The sequence below is a fragment of the Sprattus sprattus genome (assembly GCF_963457725.1).
Source record: "Sprattus sprattus genome assembly, chromosome: 11".
Classification (NCBI taxonomy): Eukaryota; Metazoa; Chordata; class Actinopteri; order Clupeiformes; family Clupeidae; genus Sprattus; species Sprattus sprattus.
In genome coordinates, this window is record NC_137909.1 from 3,175,850 (window position 1) to 3,195,516 (window position 19,667).

The window sequence follows — 19,667 nt, forward strand, 5'->3', positions numbered from 1 at the left end:
TTAACCTCCATTTTGTTATTAAATGCAAGCTGCTTCGATTATTGCATTGCTCATAGAAAGTCATAATTGTGACAAGGAAAAGTTTTTTTTGTAATAAAGGTAATTCATCTGTTGACTTTCTTTAATTATCAAACACAAAGTAGGAAGTGATTAGCAACCTCTGAGTAGCAAACTCAGATAAGACACTGAGTAGCAAACTGAAATGTTTTACAAATCGAGATGCATCGATAATCATTTTATCGGTTTAAAAATTGATAATCGATAATCGGTTTAGAATCGAATTGTTGAACTCTGAATCGGAATCGAATCGTGAGGTGCCAAGAGTTTCCCACCCCTACTAACTACTACCAATGTGTAGAACTCCTGATCCACCACTGAATGCCGATTGGCTGATCCCACATAGAACATTCTTCGAGATCATACACAATTTGACAAACTGGCAGAGTGAAGCATTAGCATAGCATGTGTGTACGTCACTAACCAGTCCTCGTCTTCAGGGATGGTGGAGAGGGGAGGGTTGAGGCAGTAGATATGGAAGGCCATATTGCACTCGTCACACAGAAGCTGCATGTGAGCGTCCTGCTTGCCCCCACACACACAGCATGAACAGAAGCGGCACTCCACATCCGGATCCGCCTTGCAGTGCTTACACTCAGGTCCGCTTTTACCTGATGTAATACATAGACAACCCCACCATGCACAAACACGTGCACACACACACACACACACACACACACACACACACACACACACACATAACAAAGGCTAAACATCAATTGTCATTAGCAGTGTAATATGAGGTTTTTACTGAGCAACTTTTATAATTAGGAGGCTAAAAAGAGGCTGCCATCTGGTTTTGATCCAACACCCCCTTGCTGGGACAGATAACACATTATTTAATGTGACTTTGAGCATTCATAGGCCTACGTTTGAACTTTCCATCCGATGGAGAGAGTGCTGGAGCTCCTGGCCTCTCAATCTCATAAATCTCATCAAGAAAGACAACCTTGCAGTCTCCAATGACATCACCAGGGCCCCTGAAAAACAACAGGTTAACAGAGCAGCCATTTAAAAAGCGCTGGATATGAAGATCAGATTCAATGTCAGAGTGAAGGACAAAGGGATAGACTGAAGCCAGATGCTTCAGACACACACAGAATATGAATATATATAAATGTATCCTTCTATAGAACATTATAGGATCAAACAAAGAAAATTATCTTTCTAAAACATTATAGGATCAAACAAAGAAATGGTTCCTAAGTTTTCTATCAAACTTAGAAATGGTTCCTTTTATAGAACATTATAGGATCAAACTAAGACATGGATGATCCTTCTAGAACATTATAGAATCCTTCTATAGAACATTATAGAATCCTTCTATAGATCATTATACGACAATTCAGTGTGACCTCACAACAACAAATATCTTACTTCCGGGTGGCAAATTTCGCCCCATGCCCATAGTAAACCTTAACAAACCAACAAGATTTTCGACAAGATTTTATGATTATGATCTTGTGAACTGAAAAAATAGACATTCCTGATTTCGTTGCTGTTGATATTTGTTAGCGAATAACAGTAATATTGCAACGACCAAGTCATTGAAGTACATTGAAGTATCAAACTCGTAGTGACTGAGATCGCTACAATATCCAACTTTACATGAACGATTTTCAGGACTGTTTGTATCTATTCAGCTATCTGTCTGGACACAAGAATTTGTCCATACATATATTAATAAAGTACCTATCTATCGATCTTATTAAAAGTATTGAAAACTTTGTAATTGTATTGTACATAGGGATGGTCATCGTTTTGTGTTTTCTCCGATACCGGTACTTAAACGATACTTTTAAAACGATACCGGTGCCTAAACGGTGCCTGAACCGATACTTTAAAAAAAGAGCACAAATCGAGGATTGACGACATTAAAGAAAGGCTTTTTTTTATTGCCAAGGCCAATTTTTTTTCTTCAAATTGAACAATATATTAACTGTTTAAAGTATACTATGAATATAAATACATACAAAACACTTGGCTTCAAACTATGAATATTGTATTAACTGTTAACAACAGTTTATAGTATGCTTAAATAAATATAAATAAATACAAAAACACACACACACTCTTTACAGACTACAGCTTCAAACTTATGAGCATATTTGCCTTTGGAGTCAAACATGTATTATTTAGTTTGCATTTATTTCATGAAATTTCACAACTTTCTGATTTGTTTATACCTAGCTATCTTTTCTATCTTGTTTATAGTTAATCTTGTTACACACCGAGTGCGTGAAAGTGTGCTGCCCCTTTAAGAGACTATGGCACCGGTTGCTATAGGCTACAACCGGTACCTACCGTTTAAGTTAGTTTGCGGTTGCAGATCTGCCCAGGACTCTTGCCTTTTCTCCCCTCTTTAGACGCAACTGTTTTGTTGCATTTGCTGCACGTCACGGTGTTTGAATCTTTTTGTGCGAAATACAGCCACACTTTTGACCGTTTACCTTTCGCTATTTTCTCTGTTAAAAGGTTGATGGCCAGCTCTGTTTGTGCTTGCGCTGTTAAATGCTGCCCGCTTCACTGTCATAACACTGTTGCTATGAAAACACCAATGAGCGTGAGCGCCACAGGACAAAGTTAACATTGTGAGATGGGGCAGTTTTAAATGTGACCCACGAAATATGCCTGGCAACAAAATAAAAAATAATTCATACAGATCATACTCATACATACGCCAATCACGTTACTGCTAGTTAGCTATCGCTAGTTTTCTACTGTTTTGGAACCAGCCTCCGTGTTTCATGTTGCAGCCTGATATAATTCCTGTTTATAAGACAACATTTTACGTAAGTTTTGTTCATTAAGCTGCATGCTTTGTTGCTGTTATTCATTTCAATCGGCTCAGGCACCGAAAGGAAGCACCGAAATCTGCGTGACATTTCGGTTCGGTTTGTTCATTCAGTTGCATGATTTGTTGCTGTTATTCATTTCAAATCGGCTCAGGCACCGAAAGGAAGCACCGAAATCTGTGTGACATTTCGGTCCGGGTAGGTACCGGTTGTATAGTCCCGGTGCCATATTGGTACCGGTTCTCGGTACCCAACCCTAATTGTACATGAGCAGTTTTGAGGATTTGTGCTCTCTTAGCAGATGTGGTTGGACTGGAGTTGTCTATCTCAGGTTCCAGGTGTTGTGATGGGGAAAAATCAGTGTGGTCCAATGTTCCCTAAAATGTTTTCAGCACTGAGCAAATATTTTTTATTCTAAGCGCACATTTCAGCACTGTGAGCAATTCGTAAATCACGCGACCTGACGAAAATGACCACGAGCCCGGTTAGCCATAGGTTTCCAAAGAGATGACAGCAAATGCATCAATATGTCTACAAGGTTGATATTTATTCAATATCCTTTATAATGGCTGGACTTTGACTTGAACATTTGGTGTTTTACCAGTCCGTTTAGTTGAACTTAAAAGATCTTTGGTTAAAAATAAATAAGGTTTAGGGAGGTTATGACTGGTTATGAATGATAATGATATATATATATATATATATATTTATACAAAATAAAAGTATCCAAGGTGTTTAGTCATTTCTCAGCAGGTACAACATTTAAGTGGAACTTCATTGAAAGAAAAATGCTAATGCAGTGCTTTACAATAAATATAGTAATTATGGTGTAATTTTTCGTAAAGGTAGCCTTCATAAATAATTTAAAAACTGGAGTGGTTTGCAACAAACTAAGCTACAAAACATGTCATTTGAATTACATTGAGGCCTATCTGGCTGTGTGGCTGATAGAGAAGTTTTAATGAAGACATTGTTATTGTATTTTATTCTGCTTGCTTTTCCTGTGTGCTGACAGGCTGAGGCCTTGAATACTCTCTTGCTGAGGCAAACCACCTGTTTTTGTACTGATAATCATGCACACTGCTCATCTCTTTGGAGTTTGTTCATGATATTTGGTTGTGACACATCTCCCTCTTTTGCAAAAGATAAAGCACTGAAATTCTGATTGCTGGTCTCTGTCTCATTAATATTAACGTCTTGATATTAATTTATCTAACAGAATTGGGGGCTCGTCCGGGATCCCAACATCTGGTGGTTCGAAGTCTGGACTTCTGAAATTCCGTGCACGGGACGGTCTGGGACCGGTTTGGGAAGACCTCCCGGCCACTTTGTTTGGCTGAGGGAGGGGAGGAGGAGCGACTTCTGAGCCCCGGTGACGGGATCCCATGAACTGACTGCATCGGGAGAAGAGACAGCATCAGTAACTACTCTGGTTGTGAGTGAAAACTCCATACGTATAGAAGTGCCCTAGGACCAGGGGTCCACAGAGGGTTGGGTGTTAGGAACCAGAGTAGGGGCTCAAATCCTAATGGTTAAGGAACCATGAAAGTCCGAGTTGGGGCTAAAATCCTAAGTGGTGTTAGGAACCAGAGTAGGGTCTCAAATCCTAATGGTTAGGGGCTAAAATCCTAAGTGGTATTAGGAAAACCAGAGTAAGAGACTGGAAAACCTAAAAAGCAAACACAATGGGAAACTGTTGTTGTGGAGGAGAGAGCTCTGAAGAATTAAAAGGAGACGCTAAATGTATAGAAGACGCACACCCGGCCTGTACAAAAAGACTGCACCGTTGGTATCATAAATATGGATTTAGTGGAAATCTAAAAGAGACTGAATTAAAGGATCTTGCTGAGAAAATAAGAAAAGAGCATAAAGGCAAGCCGAACAAACAGCAGTGAAATGACTTGAGACTGGTAGAAGTGTGGATGCTCAGAGTGAAAGAAAGAAACATAGCATGTAAAAGTAAAAATAGAAAGCTGGAAATAAGACAAAGAAAGTTGTATTAGCTCTGAAAGAGGGTGATGAGAATGTAGGGACTCACAATAAAAGAGAGCAAGACTAACACCAAAATCCGCCTCCCTAGAGACACAGACGAGGGAGAAGGAGAGGGGGCATCATCATCGCAGCCTGATAGAGGCAAAAATATAATGGGTGTATTATGACAAAGATGACGATACTGCTAAAATAGTGCAGATCGATTTGAGGATGAGGAATTTCGCTCTGGCCAACCGCAAAAGTCACTATCCAATGATCGAATATTGCCTAATCCAGCCGCAGGGGTAGAGGGTGCGGAGCTCATGATGTATGTTTACCGAAATGATGAAGGTAGTTTAAGGGGTGCTGCATCCCTCAAAGGGAGCGGAGATGCACTAGGGAATTTCGATTATTAGTGTAAAGTTATTGATTAAATTTAGTCAAAGTTAAAAGAGCATTGAGCACAGCTTTAGGACACATCGAACAAGAAACTGTAACAGTGCCAACAATGTTTACTGATAAAGTAACTAAAAAAAAATAAAAAATGTACGTAGGTTATAGTATCAAGTACATGTCCAGGAAATTTGATGGGTAGAGATGTAATTGTTGCGCTGGGAAACGGGATGGTTCCAAGAAAAAAAAATGGGTTAGAATAGATGACATGGAACTCTAGCAAGACAAAGATACGGTGCTACCTGTCCTTCCAAGAGCGTGGTTTCGTACAGGGGCGGACTGGGGGGAAAAAGTGGCCCGGGAGATACTGTCAGACCGGCCCACACAATACACGCCACGCGGCCCACTAAGTACACGGCGCGCTGCCCACTCAGTACACGCTGCATTGCCCACTCAATGGATCGCACGTATCGACCAGTCAGTGGCCTACTGGGAAAAATACCCATACACTTAACATTATTTTGGATGATTACAAAGAAATTACATCATATATGCATGTTTTTTAATAACATTTGGATCCACCAATTTGCCTGGATGGACACACGGAATAAAATGATACTGGCTATTGTAACACTCCAAGGTAGGTATAGTTTGCTAGATGAATAGTATCAGATCAGATCAGATAGTTATCAGATCAGATGGTTATACATATAACTACAAAGCCTATTGGTTAGTACACTCAAAGCGTATTAGATTAATATACTTGAAATTAGTGCTGTCAAACAATTAAAATATTTAAACACAATTAATCGCAATTTTTTGTCTATTATCAATGTCTCTTCATTAATTTTTTATCCATTTATCCATTTTTTATTCCAGCAGCAGAATCATCAATCTAGATAACATATTAACATTGTTTATAATGTAAGTGTTGTGAAACGCAAGCTATACTTGGCCAAGTCAACACCATAACATATTAATAATCTAGGTAACATAATAACATTGTTTATAATGTAAGTGTTGTGTGTAACACAGTGATTTTAGCATAACAAACTAGCTGGTTCACTTTTTTGACACAAGTTAATAGAAATTATAAGATTGCCCTCTTTACAACTACCACCATGGATAGCTTGCTCATCGATTGTAAGCAAGTGACTACGGCTAACATGTTAAAATAGATAATCTCGATGTTGACAATGTAGCACCAGCTTGCTTATTTTACAAGATCATAACGGTCTCAATTTAAGACATACCGTTAGCTAGGCTAGCTGTAGGGAACGTTACCTCATCTGTGAATAGCAAGCTAACATTTGGCAAGGACAACGCCACATCTTACCTTATCACTGTCACCAGTCGGTGGTTTTCCAAATAAAATGTAGGCTAGAGTGATTGACATTTAATAACACCTAAAACAAAATTAGACTGATGGAAGACCTTGACAGAGGCAGCAACGAGCTGTGCCTCATCCATGTTAGAACTAGGGCTAGGGCTGACTGCACACGTCAAGGTTGCGTGCCCTGGCTGGGCGTGTTGCGTGTATGTATGCAAATCCAAATGTAAGAACCCTCTACCTCAGTCGGCACAGCTGAGAACACTTCGGCTGTGTAAGAACCAATTTTCAGGTGTTCATTAATAACGTGGAGATATTTTCTTACGTTGAACATCCGAAGTCTGTAAAACACATTTAAGAAGTAACTTTTAAAAAAAATCGAAAAATAGTCACCATGAGTGTGCAGACAGATCGCGAGTAGGAGTATAAAAGTCAGTCAGTGCCTCTTTACAATTGAAATTCTTAGAGAAAGGTAGAGTAGTGTTGTCTTCAAAAGTTAAATTAAATTGAACTTGTGCGCCTGATAGCGGTGGGCCGGTTGATGTTAGTAGTGGGCCGGTGTTTTGGGCCATCGGCCCACCGGGGATATCCCCGGTATTCCCGATGGCCAGTCCGCCCCTGGTTTCGCATGGTAGCGAAAGTGAGCCACGGTGTGTTACCCATGCCTCAAAGGGAGAAATGGTGGACTTAGTACAAAGAACATTAACCACATTTGGTTTTCTAACTACACACAATTAAATAATAATAATTATATATATAGTGAACGATGTATGGTGTGTGCTAGACGTAATGTGCAAGGCAATCTTAAACCAAAACCTAGAAGTTATACGTTTGAAATAATAGCAATGTGTTACATGGTACTTTCAGCTATAAGGTTTTTGATAACATATGACATAATCAGAATAAGAATTGACATCTGTTCGCAATGATGGTAATATTTCTTTATTTGTTACATGATACAAATCTAAATAGTTGGTTTTTCGATAATGTTAAATGCTTAAATGGTTTTAATGTGGCTTAGATATTTGATTAATTCAGCCAATATGATGTTTCAGACAAAGCCATCAGTTATCTAGTTATTCTGCCTTGATCCATGATCTGAGGATCGATTGTGTGAGTCTATGGATATTTAGTTAAGGAGAAATCGCGGGATTCTCTCTCTGTCTTTCAGTGATTGTGCATTCTATTTGACGAAGAACACTCTGAATGACTTTGTGGTTATTTTTTTCCACTAGATCAGAGGTATAACAAACCTCTGGACTTTATTGAACTATCAATGTGTCAACAAATGAAATACTTCTTTGTTAACAATTGACTGTTTCTCTAAATGGGTTGAAATCTTTCCAACAGCAAAAGCTGATGCAAAAACTGTGGTAAAGGCAATGACACATTGGATTTACCGACATTTGGCATTCCTAGACTAATGTATAGCGATAATGGAACTCACTTTGAAAACCAAGTGATAAAAGAAATGTGCAAAATACTAGGAATAATACACAAAGTAGACTATGCCTATCACTCACAGTCAGCAGGGCTGGTGGAAAGAAAACACGGAATGAAGAAATTAAGTAGACTGTTTGCCTGCTGTAAAATTGTCAATGCTTATTACTGAGGGTCAAGGAAGACCTACTCCATTTTATATCATACATGGTAAACCATATGTGTTAAAAAACATTTTTCAATATTGCTAAAAATGTTGGCGTAAATGACACTGAAAATGACATATATCACATATATGGCCAGACAGGCAGAGAAGTTAGCCTGACGATGTCATACTCATAATTCTAGTCAGAATATGAGTCTGAGTCTGCTCCATTGAGCTTAGATTATGGGGCTCAATTGGATACCTAGAACTAATCAGAGCAACGTAGTATGACCATCTGATACATTAAACTTTTACCGGATCCCGTAGGAAGGACGGCAAAAACATATTTTCGATCGACAAATGCCTTAATCGCGTTTCTCTGTTCCTCTTTCAAAATGAATGCGCTGTCAATATCTGTGAGATATGCTTGATCACGTTATACTATACGTTTAGCAGCGAGGCTAGCTAGCTACTATGTGTTTCAATGGATTTTAGGTGTAAGCGTTAGCAATAACCTAAAAATAATGGTCTAGAGAGCTTTAGTTCAGACCAACAATATTCTGCAACATTCGTGTTGCACATACACAACTAACCGAGTCAATTTAGACATTAAAAAAGTCGTGTAGATAGCTTAATTCACATACAATATTTCCCACTAACAGGCTCACGAGACGCCGCCATCTTTGTTGGATTTCGAATCTACCGCTTGATCATCTGTCCATCATCGTATAAAGCCCACCCTGGCACTCTGATTAGCTGTACTGTTTTCGACCAGGAAAAAATTCTCCCCAACGGTCGCAGAGCCAGACTGAAATTCCCGACCAAATTTTTTTGTGGGGGGGCGTTCAGGCTGGTATCCAGGCTACAGAGAAGTGGCACAAGTCACAAAATAGTAACGTTGGTGTGTTGAAGATCCAAGGAAGTTCTTTATGAACTTCTGTACAAATGGGTTTTAAGCTATTACGTTAAAGCGTGTGGCGATATTGGAATATGTAATTTGTAGCTTGCACAGAGTGCCATGGCGTTTTACCAAGGAGACGGTTTGAGTGACGAAGTGGAGAAGTTGGGTGAGTTGGCATGGGCCTTGTGCAATGTATGTGTGATTTTAAACCGAGCTACTTATCTGTCAGTGTTTATATAGCAGGTCATAGACGACGGGTTATGTTTTGATGTTTGTTTGATTTGAGGGCATCGTATACGCCACTGTTTATGTCCCGCATTTTGTAGACTATGCCAACGTTGCCTGAATCAGTCCAGTGTGTGTGTGTGGGGGGGGGGTTAGCCTACATTTGTAAGGCCGTTTTGGTGATAAGTTTGATAAGATGGTTTAAGGCGATACCAATGTGTCAGGTGGATGCTACACAGTAGGCTTAGTCTATACATTGTACCAGAAACCTAGGACTGACGTGAGAGTGGGCGGGTAACTGTATTGGGTTTTGTTTTGTTCTGTTTGTGAGCTGACGTGTCTCCGAGATGTATATATATGAAAATGAAAGGTTGTATGTTTTTCTAAACTTTTACAACATTCTCTGGTATTCAGTTCATGTTGACATCACACTCACTACTCCTTCTGCCCTAAAAATAGCTGAACGAGCGACTTGGATACCCCAGAGCCACTGTAAGATAAGAGGTGCCGAGGCTGAACTCCCAAACGGGTGGTGAAGAGTAAAAGACCAGTTACAAAGGGGGGGGTGAGGCAAAAGGCTCCATCTCGTGGTGAAGAAACCAACGACTCTTCGCCCCCATGGGGGAGGTTAGACTCGGATCTAGGTTATGTGGTGGCTGAGGCTCTGCTCTGTATGCATACTTGCGGGGGCACGAAAGGTAGATATAACAGTGAGTCTTTTCAAAATATCTATGTGCATTTGTGACACTCCCAGATTGTGTGGGGAGTCCGAGATTGATTTAAAGCTAGAAATCAAATAACAGCAGCATTGGAATCTATTTTTGTATGTCCTGCAATTAACAAAAAGGTTGACTGGATATCTATTATAACTTACAGAGATTGTCAATAACACTTGAGATGCAAATAATGGATACAAGAGCAGTTGGATAACATTGATAAGTTTAATGGTATGGCAAAATAGAATGGCTTTTGACATGATGATAGTAGCTGAGAAAGGGGGTGTTTGCAAAATGTTTGGACATGCCTGTTGCACGTTTATCCCCAATAACACAGCTCCGGACTGCTCCATCACCAAGGCACTGGGGGGACAGATATCCCTCCTCGGAGCTGGCTGAGTACTCTGGCTACTCTGTCCGTTCTCTCACCTGATTGGAAAGTGGTTTGGCCAATGGAAAGATACCATTACCAGTGTAATAACAGGGATTATGCTTACAATTTTAGTATTGTTTGGTTGCTGCTTGATACCTTGTTTGCGAGCTCTCTTTCTCAGTGCAATAGAATCTGCTGTGGAGAAACGGGACATCAAGTATTCTGCACTGCCTGTGGAGGAAGACTACTATGCTCAGCCATTTGAACCTGCTATGATGAAGTGTTGTTGCATCTCTTTGATTGTAACCTTTTTAATGAATTAACCTGAAATGTCTTTGCATCTCTTTAAATCCATCCTTTTTAATAAATTAACTAGTCAGGGAAAATCTACACAGAACACCTGGTCTGGGGATTAAAATATAATAAAAGGGAGGATTGATAGATACGTTTTAATGAAGACATTGTTATTGTATTTTAATCTGCTTGCTTTTCCTGTGTGCTGACAGGCTGAGGCCTTGAATACTTTCTTGCTGAGGCAAACCACCTGTTTTTGTACTGATAATCACTAAAACTCAACGACATATTCTGAGATCACTGCAGCAGCTTCTGAAGCGATGTGATGGGAGAATACCGCCCTTTGTGTGATGAAACCTGTTTTTTCTACTGACATATGGCTGGCTGCGCCCAGCTCTTCTTTGGAGTTTGTTCATGATATTTGGTTGTGACACATCTTCCTCTTTTGCAAAAGATAAAGCGCTGAAATTCTGATTGCTGGTCTCTGTCTCATTAATATTAACCAGTCCCCCCAGGATTTCGCGGGGCTTTTTTGTGATAGTTGAGGCCTAAATTTACTGATTTTGCGGGGGCTTCTCCAAAAAGTTGCGGTGATAATTGCTGTGTTTTTAGATGTTTGTAGCGGTGAAATTGCGGGAGCAAGTAAAAGTAGCTTATTTCCCTCTTTGTAATTATAATTGAGTTATTTGTTGAAAAATAAATAGTTAATAAACAAACATTCTCTAAAGAACCAAACAGTTGAGAAATGGTCCTCTAAATAACCTTACCAACATGCCAAACAAAAGATTACCAGTACTACAAAAATTAAGCATAATAGGCTGTTCTGCCCTTTGATTATTTAGATCAGAATGTATATTGTTTGTATTGTTGTTATGGAAATGAACACAGGACTTTTACTTTGACATCATTCAAATGTTTGTCTCGTGGGAATAGCAAAAGCTGTTAGACAGTTATCTAGAAATGGTATGAATATCTCCTACACATAAAACTGCGTTTAATTTACATGCTTGGAGTAGCCATTCTCATTGTTTACAACGGATTAGAACTCTGCTAGTGTCTGCAGGGCAGGTAAAGTTGTGGGAGACGACAATGATTTGTCAAATTTGTGGGAAAGTTGCGGTGATGTGTTAAAATTGCTACGTCGCCCTGAATTCACGGGTAATCGTTGAATTTGCGTGATCGCGAAATCCTGGAGGGTCTGATTAACACTCTAAGGTCAAAGGCCTTTTAGACTTTTCTAAGTTGTCTGACATGCCTTGATGTTTTTGTACATTTTGCTTAACTAAAAACATTGATGAACAAATGGAATATATGATTCTATTCTAGAAGACCTCAGCAATAATATTAGAAAAGGGTTCAATGTTTCCATGGTTGTTCTTTTTATGTCTCTAAGACGAAAACTCAAAAATAAAAATATCCCGGACGAGGGATATAGACCTTTTAGTGTTAACGTCTTGGTATTAATTTATCTAACAGTGGCTCATCTTGTCTGCAGGCCTATGGAAGACAGATCTTTCTGACTAAACATATCTTTCTGACTAAACATATATCAAAATGTTGTTGCAGTTATCAAGATCACTTTGAATAAGGCCTAATAGGTCTAATTGAAAATATTGGAAATGTCTACCTCAAATCTTCTCGCCTCACAATTTTGTCTTAGTGGCATTCATTAGACAGAAACCACGTTGACAGTCGGCGCTAAATGCTTGGAATGTGCCACAAAAGTCAAGAAGTTGTACCAGATCTGGAAAATGCTCACTTTTCAGCGACCACCTTTTTTCATTAACCATGAACTTGAATTCGTTGTATTGTTGACAAATGCGTCCCGGGACCGCATATTATGCTTCCTCCAGAAGCGCTTCGAACCTTTTCGCCAGATTGGTCACGTCATTCAGCCCATGATCAAATTCACTAACTGCACGATCCAACGTGTCCGGCTCAAAGGCAGCCCACTCAGCTAATTTTACAGGGAAGCGGGCATCCAAGTGCTCACAACTTTAAGGACAAACAGAATAATGTCACTTTTGTTCACTGCACTGTTTTCGAGTGAACTCTTTCTCTCGAGTAAATGAAAATATGTCTGAAAGTTTTATCCTACCTGTGTCAGTTTGGACTATTTCATCTAGTCGCTCATGTATTTAAACAGGCAGTTAGGCAGACCTTTGTCTGGGGCACCTGCTCTGCCTTTCTTTTCGCCATGGTAGCCTATAACTGCTGGAGCAGAGCCCGGCAAGAGAGCTAAAGGATACTTTGTATGTAAACATTCTAACGCACATCCGGCTTGGTTGTCAGACATGTCAGTATTTTAAATGTTTATTACCTAGCCTACATCCGCTTTGATACTCAGATTTTTAAACACTAAAAATCGTTTGTGCGGTCTGAAAAATCTATTGCGCGGCCACCAGGGGTGTAGTGGGAGGGGGACGCGGGGGGACGCCGTCCCCCCATTTATTTTACTTGGGTTTGTTGAAAAAAAAAATAATCACTATACAAAAAAAAAAAAAAATCCGTATTTTTACGTTATTTTCCGATTGGACGAGAGACGTTCCATGAATGGATATCACAACTCGGACTTTTCACAATAATCAATTGTTTGCATACAATGGGAAGATTCTATACCGTTGAAACCAACCAAAGTTGAAAATGCACCAGTTTAAAACCCACTCGGCCTGGGACTACGACCGAACACCACCCGTGGGGATATCCTTTACTAATACCACTCGTGCTAGATTGCTTAAATATATTAAGCACCTAATAGAGGTGGGTCAAGGTTAATAAGTTGTTTATTATATGGCATGTTTCATTTTGTAAATAAACGGTAATTGTGAATGGAAAACATGTCGTTTTGCTGAGTTCTCAAGTCTTCTCACTACTGCATTTGTTTCAGGTGTTGCCTAGCAACCTATTACTTTTGACAACATGGATCTGATCAAATAAAATGGCTTTAATTTCAACACAAAGTAACAACACAAGTTATTCAAAGTTTTTAGTTTCCTCGCAACTTTTTGTGTTTTGTTTAGTTTTTCTCTCAGTGTTCACATTTTTCTGCTCAATTATTTTCATCTGGATTGCAAAATTATCACTTTCGCTGTCTGGTTCACATTGACCGTCACCTGTACAATAAACCATATTATAATAGCCAATGAATTAGTCAAATTATATTCTAAAACCCATTAAAAGTACTTTGAGCTAGCAAACAGAAACCAAGTAGCCTAGAACACAAACTTTACCCAGTAGCCTAATAAAGGAAAAAAATTAAAAGAACGTTAATGTTATGATCGTCATAACTCACGTAGGCCTACATTCTATTACAGCGGGAAAGAGAAGACAAGAGTAGATAGCAGCATGTAGACTAATTGTTAACAACAGTGATAATGAGTACACAGAAAAGCATCGCGTTTTACTTTCGCAAAGACAGCCATCGGAGTGCGGAAACAACAGTGTCACCCGAGGAAACGGCGGGCGGCATGAACAGCACCATGGACAGAGATGTCACCTCTTCTTCTGCTGCTAATGCTAATGCTAGTCCTGAGGCGGTCGGGAGCTCCATCGGCAGCTCACCCTTCCATGTCTGGAGTGAGGAGATGTGGGCCAGGAAAAAGGAGATATACCCCTGGATAGACAGCAAGGACAGAAAGTCGGGCTGTAAAGTTTACTGCTCCATTACTGACTTGTCAGTTTTTAAAATACGTGGCTCAAGAGGAGATGAGTGGCGTGCCTATTCTGTCTCTTCGTGTGGAGTAGAGAAGACCAAGATGCTGACGTCTCTACGTAAGAAGATAATGAAACACCAGCATTCCTATAGTCATAATACTGCACAGCGAATTATTGACAATGCTAAAAATGAAACGCTGGAGAAAGTCTGTGACCGAATTAATGCAGCCCATGTGAAGGCTACCTGTGCCGTGTTCCGCACGGCATATCATATCATAGCTCTGAGCAACAGGCCATTTTCTGACCATTTTGGACTTTTAGATTTACAGAGTGAGAATGGGGTAGATATTGGAATAGGTCTGCACTCCCGGTACAGCGCGGCACAGATTGTAGACCACATAGCGGAGCAGATGCGAAAGAAAGCCTGTCAACGAATTCAAGCCATCGAAGGAAAAGTGTCTGTTCTCATTGATGAGTCTACCAGTCTGGGGTCCATAACTGCACTTATTGTGTACCTCAAATGTGAGACCGACAAAAACTCTGATCCTCATTTCGTGTTCATGGATTTACTCGAACTTCCGAACCAGCGGGCGGATACAATTGTGCAGCACTTACTTAAATGCCTCAGCGCACACGGCTTTGATGACGGATACCTGAGAAAGCATTTAGTTGCATTTGCAAGCGACGGTGCCAGTGTCATGCTGGGGCGAAAATCTGGTGTCGCAAAACAGTTGTCAGAGCGGTACCCGAATATTTTGACCTGGCATTGTCTCAATCACCGGCTTGAGCTTGCCGTGGGAGACACTGTGTCGGATGTTAGAGGTTTGAACCACTTCCAAGCATTCATGGACAAACTGCACACTGTGTACAGTCGATCACCCCAGAACCAGCGAGAGCTGAGAGAGTGCGCCGCCGAATTGGAACAGCAAGTGGGGAAAATCGGCTGTGTGTTAAGCACAAGATGGGTGGCCAGTTCCTATCGCACCGTGTCTGCTGTGTGGCACAATTTCGATGCACTAAGTGCGCACTTCAGCCACGCAGCAACGAACGAGAGACGATCGGCCTCTGACAGAAGTTTGTATGGGGGTCTGTTAAAGCGACTGTCTTCGAAGCAGTTCGTCTTAGACTTGGCACTTATGTACGATGCTCTTCATGAATTGGCCTTACTCTCAGAGTCTTTGCAGAAACGCACCACATCAGTGACCTATGCAGACAGGCTGATCAACCGCAGCATACGAGTCATCGATGCCATGGCAGAACGTCCTGGAACTAAAGTGCTTGCAGCTTTAATTGCAATACCAGAGGGCAGACTGGGCACAGTAATGTTGGGAGACAACCCCAAAACAGTTTCTATCAGCCGGCAGCAGTTCCTCCGAAGTCTTTGCAACAATCTGAGGCATCGGATGTTTACCACTGCATCTGGACCGTCTGTTGCCCCCCAGGCTGAGTCGGACTATGCCAGTCTGATCTCACAACTGAGAATCCTGGACCGTGAGAACTGGCCACCAGCACAAATCATGCCACCTCGTTATGGGAGGTGGAGATAAGTCAACTCTGCAAGAGATTCGGGTTGCCAACTCTTAGTGCCATTAATGGGTTTAGGGACTTTATCGAGAGCACCGGGGATGCTATACCCGATGACCTCAGGCCTTTAATGAACAAGAGTAATCCCATGCAGCACAGCAGAGTGTGAAAGGGGATTCAGCGAGATGAACCTTGTCATTACCCCGACCCGAACGAAGTTGCTCATCGAAAGGGTGTCGGCCTTGATGTTCATCCACCTACACTGGTATGTTCTTGTTAATGGCAGCGCCTTCTGCTAAGATGTGACTGTTTTCATGCCTAATGACGATCATCAATTATCATATTATATATTATATTATATTATTATATTATATTATATTATATTATTATCTGATTGCGTGTTGATGTTAGGGTTTGGAGCTCGTTATTTTAGATTTACACAATGAACTTAAAATCAAATTAAAAATGAAAAGAAAACAATGTGTTTTTTTAATCATTCAATAAATATTTGCTGTTTTGACAACTACGTGTGGTGTGATATGGCTTTTGTCTAGGCCTGGAATGCTTTTTTCTCATTGACACATGCATGTGGATTTTTGCAACTGAGATTAGCTACATTTTCCATATTTGGCGAGAAACTTGAAACGTCTTACAAAATTTGTGTGTACGCGTGCACGTGGGATTCCGTTTTTTTCACATCTAGCGTACCCCCACAAAAAAAAATCTCCACTACACCACTGGCGGCCACTTCGACTAGCCTGCGCGGCCGTGCGCGCAGCTTAGAGGGAACATTGGTCAGGATCAGGGTCTAGCCGACCTTCATTAAGAAAAAAGATTAGAACACTATCATAGCCAAGCCAGATCACGCCACTGTGCGTGGTTTGTTTATTTATAACAACGGGACTAGCACTCTCACGATATGCTACCCAACTGTTAAACTACCCAACAACAACCCTACAAAAACGTTTTATTTCCTATTATCCTATTCAGGCACGTGCAAAGACATTTTGGGGGGCAGGTGCTCAAACCAAAATTATTCATTAAAATTAAAAATAATAAATAAATAAAAAACACAGTAGGATATTTTCAACTTATATATTTATTTTTGTTTACTCAAACCTGCATCTTCATTAAACATGACAAATGTCAGTAAACAGCTGGACAAGGCTTTGAAATCACGGATTTCGTGACTTTTTTTGTTTGTTTATTTTTTAGGACACGTCGGAGCAGTTGTGACGTATTATTTTCAGCGGTGCTAATGTTGTGGTTAATTTATCACCAGACAACGTCGGGGGAAGAAAAAAAGTGGGCTCCAGCAGAAGGGGCTGGACCAAACACCAAACATCACTATTGTTCAAATTTGCTAGGGGAAAAGAATTGACATAACTTTACGTTAGCTCAGCTTTCATTGTGCGCAAGCAGAATGGGAAAATAAGCATTGATATGAGTTGCCCGCTTGTGTTGTTACTCTCAAGAACAGGATTATTAACGATTGAAATCTAGAATTTGCTGAAATAGTCCTACAATAATAATAATAATTAAAGCTGCAAGCAGCGATGAGCGGGCCCGAGCACGTGCGCACGTTGGGGAAGGCGCCGGTCGATGGCCGACGCGCACCGCACAGCCGTCCGTCAAGCGTGGAGTAAGCCATGAGAATGCCACGTACATCAACACATCACAACAATACAGCGCAAAGAATAAAGAAAGCAACGTTTCATACCACCAACAGGTGGCGCTATAGGCGATTGACATTATGGGCATATATCTGAGTTCAGAACGGGTCCAGCGTCCACCCTATGAAGTTTGGTCAGGATCGATAATGTGCAATGTTTCCAACCACCAACAGGTGGCGCTATAGGCGAGTGGCCTTATGGGCATATGTAAGCGCTCAGGCCGGGTCCAGCGTCCACCCTATGCAGTTTGGTCAGGATCGGACAATGCAGGTAGGATTTTTAAGTGACTTTGTGGTTTTGGCGAGTACTGGCGAGTAGGGATGGGTATCGTTTGGGTTTTTTCCGATACCGGTACATAACCGATACTTTTAAAACGATACCGGTGCCTAAACGGTGCCAGAACCGATACTTTTTTTTTTTTTTTAATTAAAGACATTAGGCTTATTTATTGCCAGGGCAAATAGTTTTCTTCAAATTTAACAATATATTAATTGTTTAAGGTATACTATAAATAAAAATAAATGCAAAACACTTGGCTTCAAACCTTTTAACTTCAAACTATGAACAATATATTAACTTATAACAACTGTTTACAGTATACTTAAATAAATATAAATAAATACATAACAAACTCTGTACACACACTTCACACTTAAGTAATACTTTTGCAGAAATATGAGCATGTTTGCCTTCAGAGTAAAACAAATATTAATTAGTTTGCATTTATTTAAACCCACTGGTTTCGTGAATGTGTACTGCCCCTTTAAAAGTTTAGCTTCAGGGCCTCTTGAGTTCTCTTTTGATCGTTTACCTTTCGACATTTTCTCCGTTATATTGATGGCTAGCTGTTTGTGCTTGCTCTGTGCAAGGCTGCCTGCTCTTCGCTGACAGACTGTTGCAATGTTATTGTAGCGTCCAAGTTAGTGCTCTCTTAATAACTCACATTGAGAAGGAATATCTTTGGATGAGACGGTAGCTCTCCGTTTAATAAAGCGTATCCAACTTCTGCTTAGAACAACCACACTTATCTTGAATCCGAAACCACACGCAAGTCAACCCATTACCATGGCAACTCCTCAACACAAATCCCGTTTCCACTAGTCCCATACGGAATGCAGCGTGAGCGACACAGGCGAGAGTCTATATTGGGAGATGGAGCAGTTTTATATGTGCCCCACGAAATCTGTTATCAACACAAAAAAGTATACAGATCGTACTCAGAAAGATCTACGCCACTAACGTTACTTCTCGTTAGCTATCGCTAGTTTTGTTAAATTATAAAAATTTTAATAAAAAAAAAAAAAAAAAAAAAAAAAAAAATCTGCTCAGGCACCGAAAGGAAGCACCGCCTACTGGCGAGTAGGGTTGGGTACCGAGAACCGGTACCAATACGGCACCGGTTCCATACAACCGATACCTACCCGGACCGAAATGCAACGCAGATTTCGGTGCTTCCTTTCGGTGCCTGAGCAGATCATTTTTTTTTTTTTTTTTTTTTTTTTATTAAAATTTTTATAATTTAACAAAACTAGCGATAGCTAACGAGAAGTAACGTTAGTGGCGTAGATCTTTCTGAGTACGATCTGTATACTTTTTTGTGTTGATAACATATTTCGTGGGGCACATATAAAACTGCTCCATCTCCCAATATAGACTCTCGCCTGTGTCGCTCACACTGCATTCCGTATGGGACTAGTGGAAACGGGATTTGTGTTGAGGAGTTGCCATGGTAATGGGTTGACTTGCGTGTGGTTTCGGTTTCAAGATAAGTGTGGTTGTTCTAAGCAGAAGTTGGATACGCTTTATTAAACGGAGAGCTACCGTCTCATCCAAAGATATTCCTTCTCAATCTGAGTTCTTAAGAGAGCACTAACTTGGACGCTACAATAACATTGCAACAGTCTGACAGCGAAGAGCAGGCAGCCTTGCACAGAGCAAGCACAAACAGAGCTAGCCATCAATATAACGGAGAAAATGTCGAAAGGTCAACGATCAAAAGTGTGGCTGTATTTTGCACAAAAAGATTCAAACAACGCGACGTGCAGCATATGCAACAACAAAATTGGTGTAAATGGGTGAGAGAACTCAAGAGGCCCTGAAGCTAAACTTTTAAAGGGGCAGTACACATTCACGAAACCAGTGGGTTTAAATAAATGCAAACGAATTAATATTTGTT

At 40.5% G+C, this 19,667-nt stretch overlaps 1 protein-coding gene across 1 annotated transcript in view; it reads right to left on the bottom strand.

Annotated features, from left to right (window-relative positions):
• The window catches only part of uhrf2 (ubiquitin like with PHD and ring finger domains 2), a 161,895-nt gene that overhangs the window by 69,182 nt on the left and 73,046 nt on the right, over positions 1-19,667 (bottom strand). The window contains exons 5-6 of the mRNA XM_080848064.1: positions 928-1,037; positions 482-668 (exon numbers count right to left, since the gene is read on the bottom strand). Of these exons, the coding sequence (XP_080704190.1) occupies positions 482-668; positions 928-1,037 (297 nt within the window). The remainder of the gene's footprint in view (positions 1-481; positions 669-927; positions 1,038-19,667) is intronic.